Below are 15,075 nucleotides of genomic sequence, written 5' to 3'. Positions count from 1 at the left end.
GTGTTAGGGTCCTCTGTTCAGTTCCCTTGATGAAGCTACACTAATTTATCCCTCCTTACATGTGGAGGATCTGTTCCCAATCCTGTGGATGCCTGAAACCAGGCATAGTATCGAACCCTTTGTATGCTGTGTTTTCCTTATGATAAAGTTTAGAAATTAGATATTAATAATTAGTAATAAAATAGAACAATATCCTGTAATAAAAGTTGTGTGAATGTGGTCTTTCTCAGAATACCTTATTGTCCTGTACTCACCCTTGTGATTACGTCAGCTGATAAAATGCCTATGTGGTGAGATGAAGTGAGGTGAATGACCTAGGCATTGTGACTTAGTTTGGCTGCTGTTGACCTTCTGACTTTAGGTCAGCAGAAGAATTAACTGTTTCCAGACTGGGTTGACCTTGGGTAACTGAATCCACTGAGAGGGAAACCTTGGATAAGGGGCGACCACTGTAATCTAAATATCTCAATTTCTCATGTCAGAGATCTAAATTAATTGAGCATAACCTTCTGTCACCTCCCCCCCATCCCCCCAAAATTTGAGCTTGGTAAAAAAGTCCTTTGGGATTAGGGGAGGACTTAAAGAAATCCTTTCCATGATATCCTTGAGGATGGAAAGCTAAGGATTTAGGGACCAATGGGCACTTGTAAGTGGGAGTCTCTCCTCTCTTGTCTATGCCTTTTGGCTCTTTTCAAGAAGAAAATGGTCACATTCAGTTGTCAGAGTGCTGTTTTCCTCATCCATAACTGCTCACAGAGCTGTTCTGAGGTTTTTATGGAATTAAAGGAAATCAAATGCTCTGTACACAGGAGGTAGGCAGTTAGTAAAACCCAATTTCCTACTTGTCCATTCATGGAGATTTAGCTATTTCTGGTTCTCTCCACCTCTGTAAGATTTGTTGGATATTTACAACAGTTTGCAAACAAAAGCAATAGAAACTTCCAAGTCCACCCAATAAAAATTTGTAATGCTGGACATGCCATTTCAAAGCACAGCTTGATGGAGAATTTTACTCTTCCCTTTTGAGAATCCCTGGTGTAGTTGCAGAGTTAGCCGCAGTACAAGGCAAGCTATGTCAAATCCTGTAATACCAAAGCCGTATGCAAAAGTATGAATGAACAATAGGGTTAGCTCTACCAGGAGATATTTGAAAGAGAAGCTTGTTTATCAAAATGAATGTCTAATTGGCGTAATGTATGCGGGGGAGAATTTTTGAGAACGGACCCTTTTGGTATTTTTTTATTACTGTATCAGAGGTCTTGCTTCCCTCAAATAGTTTGACAGAGAAAAGTCTGAGACAAAAAAATTTACATTCATTTAGGGATTTGAATTTTGTTTTCATTTATTTTACTGAATTCTTCCAATAGCCCATTGAGATAAGTGCAGGTGCTGTGAGGCCGAGGTTAAGTGGCCTGCCTCACATTCCATGGTGAGCGGGAGGGAACCTCCAGTCTTTTGACTTAGGACTGGGCTCCCATTTACTGTGCAGTAGGCTTGCTGAAGCACTTCCTGCATTATCTCAAGACCATGGTTTGATAGCCTTGAGCAGTGAGAGGAGCACACACATAGAGTTCACATTCAACAAATACTTGGTGAGTATTTTGTTAGTAGGCAGTAGCTCTGTTTTGAAACTGAAATGTTTTTTCCCCAGCTTCCTATAAGAATATTGTGAGGGGATGTTGGTAGATCACAAGAACAAGGGGCTGAAGAACCGACAGAAGTTGTGGAGACGTTAGTGTACTGTAAATGGTGAGCGGGGACAGTGCAAGACCCACTGACGGGGGAAGAGAAAATCTAGTTGGAGAACGGAGAAAGCCAAAAAGTTCTGCAGAGGGAAGGGGAGGATAAGAAGAGTTGCAACTCTGCTTCCGTGGATTCCGGAGCGCCTCTGTTTTGTACACTGAAGGGTGGCGCTGAGGAGATACATAGGTACAGTGTGACCTCTGAACTTCATAAGCAAGAGAAGATGAGAAAATGGTCAAGTTTAAGATTGTCACTGGCTGGCTTTTGCAGATCACATCTCGTGAAGCATAGTACAATAGATGTTCGCAAGGAGTTTGAGTCACTAAGGTTAAATTGTGTTGTGTACACTTAAGATGTTGGAATATTTTCCATGAAAAGACTTCAAACCTGCTGCCTAAACTGGGAACACTTGCTGTTCAAAGAACTCAGAGTGACTAGTTCCTCTCATGTCTTAGGCATTGCTCAATAAGGAATCTGCATTGATACTACCAATTTTCTTTTATAACAACTCTTGCAAAGGAAGCTGGGAGCAGATGGCTATCGAATTGGGAATGAGAATACACTGTTTTTAATGTATTTTCCCTTAAATATGAGTTGTAGATGTTTCTGCATACTTATACCATGTTTCAGTATGATTTGTTTTATAGGCTCAAAGAGAATGTTTATAGTTCCGATCACATCAGACCTCTGTTCAAAAATCTTCAGTGATTCCCCTTTGTCTGGTAATTGCTAATAAAAATAGTAGCCACTCGGCGTTGAGGGTTTGCTCTGTGTTAGGTACTACTGTAAGCTTTTTACATTTGTTAGCTCACTGAGTCTTTACAACAAACTACGTAGGTGTTTTTTTATTTCCATTTTACAAACAAGGCAAAAAGATTTTGAGTAGATTGTCCAGGACACCTAGCTAATAAGTCGTAAATCTGATTATAAACTCAGCCTAATTTCAGAGCCCTTACTCTTGTGTACCAAAAACAAAGAAACCAGTTTTTGTAAACTAGGATTGAAGATGCTGGTGCAGTCTACCTTTCCTGCCTTCATATCCATGACCACAAGACACACAAGGCCAGCCTCCCTTCTGGTGATACTGGATTCTGTGTTGTTTTTATTTTATCCATTTTTTTGCAGACTCTTCAAGTTTGCTCATGTGAGTTTCTCTCGTTGGAAGGCTTTTCTTCCTTCCTTTTTACCCATTTGTGGCCGAGCCCTGTTCTGTAGAACTGTGGTAATTTGCTTATATGTTTCCACTAAAGTATAGATTCCTTGAGATTGAAGGCAAATTGTTCATCATTGAGGCCCAACATTGCAGCTAGTTTAGTGTCTTGTATATAATGTATATTAAATAAATGAATATGTATATTTAAATAAAAAGGAATTTAGTAATCATTTTTAGCTCACTTGTTCTCACAGTGCACCTGGTATTCTTTGGAAATGAAATAAATAGAAACCAGCTCACAGGGTCATACCCCAGACCAAAGAAATCATATTCTCTGGAGGTGGGGCCTAGGCATCATTTTGTTCGAACCACACATAATCCCGTGCTTGAGAATCACTGATCTAGCTAAAGTTTGCTTGATTTTTGCATTGTGAAGTGGAGGTTCAGAATAATGATTCGGCCAGTTCTGCTTGAGAAATCAGTTTGTGTTAGCACATCTTCTGTTGCTACCAGTTTTGTAGGAGATTACTTGTTATACGCCAGCAGATTTGCTCTTAACCATATGGTAAGACTGTGATTAATTAGTAGATAATAAATTGTACTGAACTGGAAAAGTTCCATTTCTTGCAAATGCCTTGGACATCTTCTAGATGAACTGTTACTTGCCTGCAGTAATGGCATGACTGGTGACTTTTATTGCGATGTGTTGGATAACTTGTCATATTTCTGAGGGAGGAAATTGTTGAAGCCGAATAAACGAGCTCTCTGGTCTCCTGTCATTAACATTTTCAGTAACTGTTCTATTTAGGATGTTAAGTACCCAGAGTACGTGGAAGGTTGCCTTGCGTCAGTCTAGGGATAAAACATTTTGTAAAGAAGAGTTTACATTTCTTTGACTCACTGTGTCTCAGTTCATCCTCCCATCCCCTCTAGGAGGAAAGTAGAGCAGCTGTTTGACAGATGAAGATAACTGAGTCAGTGAGAAGCTTAGTCGCTTAGATCAGATATTTAGTAAGTGGTCAAGCTAGAATCAAAACTCATGACTCCTTACATCTGACCCAGTGCCCTTTTCACTACTCCATAGAACATCTTTGTCACTGTTGAGTAAGACTCTTAAAACAGTGGCTAGGATGTGGGTCATTTTTGAGGGGTGTAGGCAGAGAGAACCGGAAGTAGAAGGTTAGAAATAAGTAAGGCAGCAGGCAGTTTAGCTGCATGCAGTGGGAACCATAAGATGTTTAATTGCCATTCACCTACTAATGTGTCTCCAGAAATCTGAAATAATCTGATATAAGCAGGTATTTTTTTGAAGATTCAAACTTATTTAGAAGAGTGAAAAATCTGGGAATAGTGTGTTCAGTAGTAGGAGAGATAAGGAAATTTTGGTATATTATGGAACTATGTAAAATCAATCTGTAAGAAAAATTAGTGACATAGGAAAATGCTTATGAACTTAAGCTAAGGAAAAGTGTATCAATTATGTATAATACAAAGTATGGAGGAAAATGCATGATTGTAGGTGTCTGCATGAAAAAGAGATTGGATTGTAAAACAATATACCAAAATGTTAACAGTATCTAAATCTGGTTGGTGGGATTAGAAGTCAGTATTCCTGGGGCATCTGGGTGGCTCAGTCGGTTAAGCCTCTGACACTTGATTTTGGTTCAGGTCGTGATCTCAGGATCCTGACATCAGCTCCCTATAGGGCTTCGCACTCAGCAGGGAATCCGCTTGAGATTCTTTCCCTCTGCTCCTTCCCCCCTCCCCACCCATAGAAGCCTTCTTTCTCTGTCTCTCTAAAATAAATAAGTAAATCTCTTTTTAAAAAGTAATTTTTTCTTGGGGCGCCTGGGTGGCTCAGTGGGTTAAGCCGCTGCCTTCGGCTCAGGTCATGATCCCAGGTCCTGGGTTCGAGCCCCACATCGGGTTTTCTGCTCAGCAGGGAGCCTGCTTCCTCCTCTCTCTCTGCCTGCCTCTCTGCTTACTTGTGATTTCTCTCTGTCAAATAAATAAATAAAATCTTTAAAAAAAAAAAAGTAATTTTTTCTTTATTAAAAAATTTCTTTTTTTATTTTTAAAAAATTTTTTTTTAAAGATTTTATTTATTTATTTGACAGACAGAGATTACAAGTAGGCAGAGAGGCAGAGAGAGAGGGAAGCAGGCTCCCCGCCGAGCAGAGAGCCCGATGCGGGGCTCGATCCCAGGACCCTGGGATCATGACCTGAGCCGAAGGCAGAGGCTTTAACCCACTGAGCCACCCAGGCGCCCCAAAATTTCTTTTTTTCCATTTTTTCCCCCACAGTGATTATGTATTTTACAGTTAGGAAAACATATTTCATAATAAAAAGATCATGAAAAAGCCTTTGGAGAAAAAAATTTGTCAGTGTTGCCAGTGCTTGTTGGTGATTGTGTCATGGCTTAGAAAGTTCTGGTATAAATATTGAGCAGTTAACATCTTTCCACTGCATTTTTGATCACCAGAGGCTAGAGTACAAGATTTCTAGTGACTTTAAATTGCAGTATATTTTATTGTTTTATTTTGGGGTAAAACTATGTCATGTTAGTTTTCTTGTGTGTATTAGTATTTTTTTTCTTTTAAATGAGCTTTGGAGTAAAGCCTGAGAAATCAGGTAATATTCCTGCTGCTGTCAGCCCAGTTAAATAACCAATTTGATCATTGTCCAAAGGCAGAGTATAAATGGTATAAACACAATTTTACTTTTACAACAAAATTTAGTTGGTAGACTTTACTAGAAATTATGTAGGTATATAAATCTATGTTATTTTCTTCCTTGTGATAGTTTTATAGGCTTAAGATGAGGATAGATTTACTATTTGTTTAAATTTCCTATGATTATTACTCATTTTAGAAATAATAAGGACAGGTACCTTTTTATGATGGCTAGGTACCAAACTTTCATAAAGAAAACGTGGCAAAAAAAAAAAGAAACCATAGCATTTTTTTTTGAGAAGTGTATTATATGGCCATTTTAAGAAACTCTTAATGTTATTTTAAGTATGTTAAACTTTACTTTCAGATAAGAGAACAAAATAACACAGTGGGTAAATAGAGAAATTGAAATAGAATCTTCAAAAGTGAAAAAAATAGAATATTTCTTCCCTTTTTTAAAAAATTTAACTGAGGAAAGTTTGTTAATATTCTTTTCCCTTTTTTTTGTTTGTTAATTTTCTTTTAAATTTGAAGATACAAGTTGAGAAAATGGTTTTCTTGGTCCATTTGGGTCTCAGAGTTTCTTAAAGAAATAAAAGTATATAGAATAGGGGCGCCTGGGTGGCTCAGTGGGTTAAGCCGCTGCCTTCGGCTCAGGTCATGATCTCGGGGTCCTGGGATCGAGTCCCGCATCGGGCTCTCTGCTCAGCAGGGAGCCTGCTTCCCTCTCTCTCTCTCTGCCTGCCTCTCTACTTGTGATCTCTCTCTGTCAAATTAAAAAAAAAAAAAAAAAGTATATAGAATAGTGCTATTATTCTATTAAAGAAAATACTGAGACTGACACACTACCTACTTTGCTAACGAGGCACCTTAAAGAAAAGAGTATTAATAAATTTAAGATATGAATCCTTTTGGATTTGGGTATAATTTAGTGCTGACTACATGGTCAGGGAGTCTGCCTGCTTTTAGAAATCCTTTAGGGATTTGAGGGGGATACAGATGGCAATACATGATTACGTTAAAGATGTAACATTATGAGCCTCTGACGGATTTGATAATCTGTAATCTCCAGATCACACGACTTGACGTTTTTCCTTTATTATTTTTATTTGAAGTCGGAGCACCATAACATGGTGTGGGAAGTGAAGACAAATCAGATGCCTAATGCAGTACAGAAACTCCTGCTGGTGATGGACAAGCGCGCTTCAGGCATGAACGACTCATTGGAGTTGCTGCAGTGTAATGAAAACTTGCCCTCCTCACCTGGATACAACTCCTGTGATGAACACATGGAGCTTGGTAAACAAAATTAAAAGTTTTTTAGGAGTCTGAGATTCATATTCTGTTTGGTCCACTTCTCCACCTACCTTAAACCGCTTCAAAGTATGTGAAGTTTTTGTACCTTAGGAGTTTTCAGCATTCTACTGTTACTGCTTGTAAAATATTACTTAAAACCAACATAACTTTGGGCTGTTTATGGTCATCATCGAAACTCATTTACAAATTATCAAAGTAAGTCACTGTCCTGGGTAAAGGGTAAAGGTCGGGCCATTAAACACCTCCGGAAACACCTCCTGTGTGTGGCTCCTGTGATTTTTGAAACCTGTTGGTGAGCTCAGTACTTTGTGCTCGGCTGGTTTGTGGCTGCGATGGGCAGGTTATAGTGGACCCTTGAAACTGGAGGATCTGTCATTTATGGTCATCAGTGCCGCCAAGCTGCCCTCGGGATGTGTGGCCGGTAGAAGTGTGTAGATTTGTGCAGGTAGGACTTGGAATTGCACTGCTAGGAGGTTGGTATTGAAGAGTCAGCAGCCAGGGCTTGTGGCCCTGCTTTTCAGCTTGGCTCTGTCTGCATTTAATGCCCGGCTTGCTGAAATGTTCGCAAACCCCCGAGAGGCCGTGATCATCATCCCTTTACCAGGGATAGGACAGAGGAGACTGTGTGCTGCTGCGCTCTTTGGGAATTTGGAGATACTGCAGGTCTTGGGACATTTCCTGCTTGAATGCGGACGGGTTGCTGGGCCCTGTGAGTCACCAAGTGGTGGGTGCCATTAAGCACGGAGCGCCCATTTGTTCGGGTAGTTGCTTCTCCACCAACCCACCAGTTTCAGGAGGAAATCAGGAAGTTAGGGCCAGTGGGTGGCAAAAACTCGCACCCCTCCTCATTGCTTGGGTTTAAAAGCAGTTAATTTCCTGAGCTTGAAAGACAAATGAACTCTTTCTATGCAGTAACTAAAGAAGTGCTGGTCCAAGAAGGGCGTCAGCGGTGGTGAAAGGGGGATAGCTAGGCCAGTGTGAGAGTTACAGGGCGGAGTTTGCGTAATGTGATGTTTTTCAGCTGCTCAGTGAAATGGGGATGGCTTCTACTCCGTTTTCTGAGTGGATATCCTGAATTAATACTTAATAAGTAAGACATTTCGGGGGCACCTGGGTGGCTCAGTGGGTTAAAGCCTCTGCCTTCGGCTCAGGTCATGATCCCGGGGTCCTGGGATCGAGCCCGCATCGGGCTCTCTGCTCAGCAGGGATCCTGGTTTCCTTCCTCTCTCTCTCTGCCTGCCTCTCTGCCTCCTTGTGATCTCTGTCTGTCAAATAAATAAATAAATATTTAAAAAAAAAAAAGGTAAGACATTTCGGCTTCAATAGGCTGTTCTGAGATGTCTGCCTTGAGTAAGAATTCTGTGTCTGTACTTTATAGTAACAGCTGACCAGGACTCCTAAGGCTAGAAGAATATTCTGTTTTACATATTGAAGGGACCCAGTGGATCTGCAGTTTGTTGTAGGTGTGTTTCATGAAGTTTTTTTTTAAGGCCTGTAAGATGCTTTTTCTTCTCTCCTTTTTCTTTTTTTTTAATACTGGTTTTTTAGAATTCAGTCTTCGCTGGCGTTCATAGCAGTGGTGTGTACATGAGCCTTGGGAACACACCCTTAAGAAAACATAACCAATAGTTATTACTGAGTTTAGAATTTTTCAGTCAAAAGAAAGAATTCAGCATAGATTAAGTTGAATAAGTAGTACCTAAAACTTATAATATGAACTATTGATCTCATCTTTAAAAATTGTTCTCATTATTGCAGTAATCTTCCGTAACAGGGTAATAAAGAACAGGAGTAAACCCATGTGTGTACATAAAATGCCTTTTTCCTCATTAACATGTTAACCTAAAAACATCTTTGGTGGCCTATGGACTAATGCCAGGTGAGCTATAAAAAAAAAAAAGTTAGAAGACACAAACTTTTTCTGGTCTGGGAAGAGGTCTCTTTTCTGTCAGGCTCTGTTGACCCTTGAATGTAGAAGGTGTCATTTTTTAGATCAAAACATCCTCATCCAAGAAAACATTTCAAATTTATACTTCCCACAGAATTAATTAGCTACATTTAAGGACTTCTCTTCCAGCTGTAATTTTTAACATTATTCCCTGTATTAGCAATTTCCTTTTTATAATTTTGAGTGTGTTTCCTTGCAGATGACCTCCCTGAACTTCAGGCTGTTCAGAGTGATCCTACCCAATCTGCCATATACCAGCTAAGTTCAGATGTTTCACATCAAGAATATCCAAGACCATCTTGGAACCAAAATACCTCAGACATAACAGAAAATACTTATGGTGAAAATGAGGTGGATTGGCTGACTGAATTAGCAAATATCGCCACCAGCCCGGAGAGCCCACTTATGCAGTGCTCGTTCTACAACAGGTGGGAACACTGACTATATTGTTACTGAAAATGTCTGTCATTACAGAGAACTATTTTTTTTCTAGTTTAAAAAGTAATGATACTATTAACCATCTAATGCGTGGTTTACTGAATTTAGAATTTATAAGTCATTCGAGTTAGGTTCTTTGTTCTGTAGTGATTACAGAGCTTTTTCACCTGGTATCATGACTTCATACTTTTGAGAAGTAGATAAAAGGGATGAGAACCGCAGAGTCAAAAATATTTGTAAGTATATTAAAGTCATCAAAAATAAACCAGACCAAGAAATACTTTTATTAGATACTTAGGCTTATAGAAATGAAAATTATACTATGTCTAAAAAACCATAGTTGTAATAAATGTTTTATTTTAAAATCTTAGCAACCTTGAGTTTGGTTCCTTTTGGTCTAGGTTTATTTCTTCCACAGTGTATGTAACCTTACGTTACCTTACCTGTTCGTGAAAACTATAATTGCTAATGTTAAATCTAGAACATCATAAAAGTGGACTGCCATTGGTGAACACCACTATTTCATATACCCAGACTAAATTTTCTGCAAATGAGTTGTTCGTGCTATGAAATTGTGGAAGCTTTGAACTAAAATTCCTAGAGAGACCTCAGTGGGTAATGTTTCATTAATTATCCCTAAAATTAGAAAATTATCTATGTGACGGGGCACCTGGGTGGCTCAGTTGGTTAAGCGATTGCCTTCGGCGCAGGTCACGATCCCGAAATCCCGGGATCAAGTCCCTCATTGGGCTCCCATCTCCATGAGGAGTTTGCTTCTCCCCTGTTATTCTCTCTCTCACTCTCTATCAAATAAATAAATAAAATCTTAAAAAAGAAGAAAAAAAGAAAGAAAATTATGTGAAAATACCTAGATAAATATGATAGTTTGTAGGAGAGAGAAGCAGATTTGTACTCGTGTGGGTAGACAGACTATATAGTCCATATGAGGTGATGTAGGAATAACTGAATTTTGGTAGTGCTTCTAACTTAATGTAATTCTTTGCTAAAAAATAAACTTTTCATGTGTGAAACCCTGGTTTTCTTGCAACCCATTAAATTATTTTGTTTTTCCTCTGTTCAGTGGGATGTTGGTCTCCATTAGGACAAATTCAATTTAGTTAACTAAATTTCTCAGTTTAATTCCATGGGAAATTTCCGAGAAAGAAAAAATAGTCAAAAAGCTAAAAATTGGGGCGCCTGGGTGGCTTAGTGGGTTAAAGCCTCTTCCTTCGCCTCAGGTCATGATCCCAGGGTCCTGGGATCGAGCCCCGCATCAGGCTCTCTGCTCAGCGGGGAGTCTGCTTCCCCTTCTCTCTCTCTCTGCCTGCCTCTCTGCCTACTTGTGTTCTCTGTCAAATAAATAAATAAAATCCTTAAAAACAATAAAAAGCTAAAAATTTGTTTATAATGAAAAACAAACCAACCCTGACTTTCCTATTGGACTTTTTTTTTCCTAGTTTAGTGATAACACTTTATTTATTTTGTAACAGCAAACTTAAGAGAATTAATAATGTAGCTCACGGAAAGTTGAGTAAACCCCTCAGAAGATAATCGATATAAATAAAAACATAAAGGAGTAGTTCCCCAAAGATAGAAACTTATTCTCTGCAGCATCTTCTGTGCTTCCCTTCCTCCTGGGGAACAAGACCAAGAGTCACGCTCTGCTGTCTGGCCTGCCTCCTCACACTGTCAGCGGCTGTTCATGCAGCTTCTTGTAGTGTGTCTGAATTCTGCCAAGGGGTTAAGGTCAGTTACCATTTACATTACCCCTGCATGGGGTAGAGGGGTGAAGAGACCAGCGGTGTTGGGTGTTTCAGACACGTATGGCATGTTAATTTTTACAGAATGTTTAGGCCATACACATTTTAGAACATTGCATTGTTACTTCTCCTTAAATGGTTCAACAGAAGAACTAATAAACCCCAATTTCTTTTATTAGTCCTGAAGGCACGGATATATTTAAGGACATTTAGCAGTCTGGCCATTTTCTAATATCATAAAGGTCTAAATGTTTGGGGTGCTTGGGTGACTCAGTTGGTTAAGCAGCTGCCTTCAGGTCGGGTCATGATCCTGGGGTCCTGGGATCGAGCCCCGAGTTGGGTTCCCTGCTCAGCAGGGAGCCTGCTTCTCCCTCTCCCTCTGCCTGCCAGTCTGCCTGCTTGTGCTCTCTCTCTCTGTCAAATAAATAAATAAAATCTTAAAACAAAAAACAGTATTTGTATTTTGAAATCCAGAACTGGAGAGTTTTTTTTTTTTTTTTCAAGATTTTATTTGACAGCACAAGCAGGGGGAGCGCAGGGAGAGGGAAAAGCAGGCTGAGCAGGGAGTCTAAAGTAGGACTCCATCCCAGGACCCAGGGATCATGCCCTGAGTTGAAGGCAGGCGCTTAACTGACTGAGCCACTCAGGCGCCCCTAAGGGGTTTTTATTTAAGAAGTGACAGAACATGAAAGCATAGTTTTATAGACCCTTATCAAAAAGTAACTTCTGCAAAGGCATAATGAAAAAGTGTTAGAAAGGATAAAATAAAAATCGTGGGGCTAACACAATTTCTCAGGGAGTAAGGGAAGACCTGGAAAGTGAGATGTCCCTCCCCCTTTAACCAGCTAAGAGGGTTAGTACAGACATGCACATACTTTGCTCTGTTATGACCCAGATTCCTTCCTGTTTGGCACCTCCGAGAACTGTCCTGATGTGGGCCCTTCGGGTGGGTTGGTCTCCCAGAGCCTGCAGTCTTCCTCCCTGTTGCTTTCCGAACTCCTGAGCTGAGTGCATGGTGCCGCTCACCCTGGCTGGGCAGGCTGCCTACTGCTCCCCCTTCCTGGAAGGGTTGGCCTTTTTCTAAGGTGGTCCTGGGGGAGAATAACTAGCCTTATGAGTAGATGCTTTTCCATATGTTTGTATCAGAAAACAAGAAATAGTGTCTGTTACAAGAAGTTGCAAATAAGCTGTTTTCTGCTATAATAAGTTGAAACGTTTTAGCTTCAGGTAGTTTATTTCATCTGCCTGGTGACAGGTGGTTGGTAGGTGGAGGGTTCTGCATTGGTCCCGTTCAGCTTAGATGCCCTGTTCATACTGACTGAGTCAAAATAGAGGAGAGAAATGGACAGGGAGCCCTGCATATGAGCCTTCATGAGTGAGGGTCTGCATGTTTGTGTCTACTTACTGATGTAAAAACGTCTGAATAAAGGAACAAATAATTTGGAACTTAAAAATACATGGCTAAATTTGAAAAAAGAATGGTACTTAGCATGTGTGAAGAAGGCTTGGGTAAGAAGTTAAGGAATAGTGTTCTACAAGTGAAATCTTGAAGTCTTTACTAGTGTTTTCCATAAGTGTCTTATATGTGTAAGTTGGTATTAGGAATATGAAATTCTTTTCATCAAAAAGAAAGATCTGTAAGGACCTCTGCTTTATGGTTAAAACTGCTCCCTTATTTTAGATCATCTCCTGTACACATCATAGCTACTAGCAAAAGTTTACATTCCTATGCACGCCCTCCACCCGTGTCCTCTTCTAAGAGCGAGCCAGCCTTCCCTCATCATCACTGGAAGGAGGAAACACCAGTCAGACACGAAAGGGTGAGTGTGTTCATGAGCATAAACTTACGGAGTTTGCACAACAGTTGAAATATGTTAACTTTCCTTTTCTCAGAAGTACTTATGAAGCACGTACAGCTGGGAAATTGTCTCACTGTTCTAGCGATCGGGATTCCATTTTATGTTTGTTACCAGTGGGAACGTATGTTGAACCAAAACTTCCAAAAAGTTTAGTTTTCAAAGGCATTTTTTTCCCCAAGTTTACAGTTTAAGTTATCCATTCAGGAGGGGAGAGAGAGAGAGAGACCTTGAGATAAAGACAGATATTAACAGAATATGTTACAAAATAAAAAAGTTTCTGATGTTTTTCTCCATAGGCAAATAGTGAGTCAGAATCTGGCATTTTCTGCATGTCCTCCCTCTCCGATGATGATGATTTGGGCTGGTGTAATTCCTGGCCTTCGACTGCTTGGCACTGTTTTCTGAAAGGTGAAAGAATGCTTGAATTTTTATAGCTGACTGGGGTAGCACGCTAGGCACATACCTAATTTTTTTTTTTTTTTTTTTTACTTAAACTTCAGGGACACGACTGTGCTTTCATAAGAGAAGCAATAAGGAATGGCAGGATGTTGAAGATTTTGCTAGAACTGAAGGCTGTGATAATGAGGAGGATCTCCAAGTGGGCACTCACAAGGTGGATTTAAAATTCGTAAAACTTTTCCAAGTCTTTCAGAAGGCAACCTAGGCTCATTACTAATCTATAGGAGCATTCTCTGTTTACTTTCGTGCCTAAGTGACATCTTACATTTTAGGAAGAGGTTTTGTGACTCTGTGTTACGGCTCAGCCAGATGGAGTGCCGCAGTGACTTAAGGCTTACCTTTGTAATCATGCTTTCTTAGGTGGGAAAAAGATGTATTTCTTAGCTGTTTTTGTATGTTCTGTGTTGGGGGAAACTAAACTGGCATTTAAAATAAAATGAACAAATGAACCAAGGCTTTTTCTTAGGTAATGTACAAAGGAGTTAATTCCCAAATGGATAATTGAGAGTTGATTATATTAAGTTACTTTCTAAATGATCTGATAAAATACTGGCATTTTTTAAGTTGATGAGCAAAAGCAATAGGTGGCAGCAGTCAGAGAAATGTCATTTGGTATCTTTAAAATCTTAATTTTTGAAATCTCGAAATTCTCCATCTCCACTGTAGGCAGAGAAGTTGGGCATGTGAACTGTGCTTGTTTAAAATTCCTGTTTTGATCCTGCTGTTACTTACTGTTGAGTCTAGAGAGAAATAGTCCCGACTCAGCTGCCTTTCAGTTCCCCTCTTGTTGCTCTTCACTTGTAATGAAGTTTGTCTGGTCTGACTTCGGCCTCTGCCATTCTGCTCAAATTGTCTCAAAGGTTCCTAGCTTCATTCTGATTTCTAGAGAGACTTCTTGCTTTGTTTGGCATCTTTGCAACTCAGTGAGTCGTCTTCTCTTGATTTGTGTAGCGTGGCAGGGATCCGGGTCCCTACTGTCACCGTCTCTGTGACTGGTGGCTTCTCTGCCCATGGTGCTGAGTGTGAGAGAAGGTTCTGCCCCTTGGCACTTCTTCACCATTTCCTATGTGCCCATATGGTCAGCAGCAGCTCCTTGGTGGGCCTGTGGAAGGCGCTCTGTTGTTCGACATAGACCTGAGCTCTGGTTCTGGTTCTTCAGCAGCTGTGTGTGATTGATGTTAGGCGGACTATCAAGCCTGCTGCATGTTGGCTTCCTGATCTGTAAAATGGGGCTGGATTCATTTGGTTGTCTCATAACCCTAAGAATGAGAAGATTCTGTAATTTTTTTTAAACAAAATATATGGCTGTAGCCTTCCCCCGCATGTTGTACATCTGCACGTGGCTATCAACCAGTCCTTTATGCTTGACTTGTTAGTATAACAGAGACTGGACCCACCTTTCTTCTTCTTGGCCTCCTTTCCCTCCCTTCTTCTAAACATACTGTTAATCTTCTTGATTGGTAGATTAAAAACCAAGAAGTTGACTGTTCCTCTCCCCCATCCATAGTTAGCGGATCAGTTCTTTTTCCCTAAAGATGCTTTGCAGTTACCCTTCTCTCCTTTGTCACTTCTTCCTCCCGCTAGTGGAGGGACGGTTGTGCACTAAAGCCTGCCGGTGGCCTGTCGGTCTCCTTGGTTTCTCTGTGAATTTAAGGGTAGGGATCCTGTGTAGTTAATGTGTTTCCAGAACCTAGCACCTGGCATGTGCCCACTGCTCACATATTGG

At 40.2% G+C, this 15,075-nt stretch overlaps 1 protein-coding gene across 1 annotated transcript in view; it reads left to right on the top strand.

The window, feature by feature from the left end:
• The window catches only part of HBP1 (HMG-box transcription factor 1), a 29,730-nt gene that overhangs the window by 1,415 nt on the left and 13,240 nt on the right, over nucleotides 1–15,075 (top strand). Inside the window, exons 2-6 of the mRNA XM_047694096.1 lie at nucleotides 6,684–6,867; nucleotides 9,033–9,261; nucleotides 12,713–12,851; nucleotides 13,187–13,298; nucleotides 13,391–13,503. Coding sequence (XP_047550052.1) covers nucleotides 6,699–6,867; nucleotides 9,033–9,261; nucleotides 12,713–12,851; nucleotides 13,187–13,298; nucleotides 13,391–13,503 — 762 coding nt within the window. The 5' untranslated portion in view covers nucleotides 6,684–6,698. The remainder of the gene's footprint in view (nucleotides 1–6,683; nucleotides 6,868–9,032; nucleotides 9,262–12,712; nucleotides 12,852–13,186; nucleotides 13,299–13,390; nucleotides 13,504–15,075) is intronic.

The sequence above is a fragment of the Lutra lutra genome, chromosome 11, assembly GCF_902655055.1.
Source record: "Lutra lutra chromosome 11, mLutLut1.2, whole genome shotgun sequence".
NCBI classification, from domain to species: Eukaryota; Metazoa; Chordata; class Mammalia; order Carnivora; family Mustelidae; genus Lutra; species Lutra lutra.
Note: the sequence above shows the minus strand (reverse complement) of the source record. Positions and strands in the feature narration are given on the sequence as shown.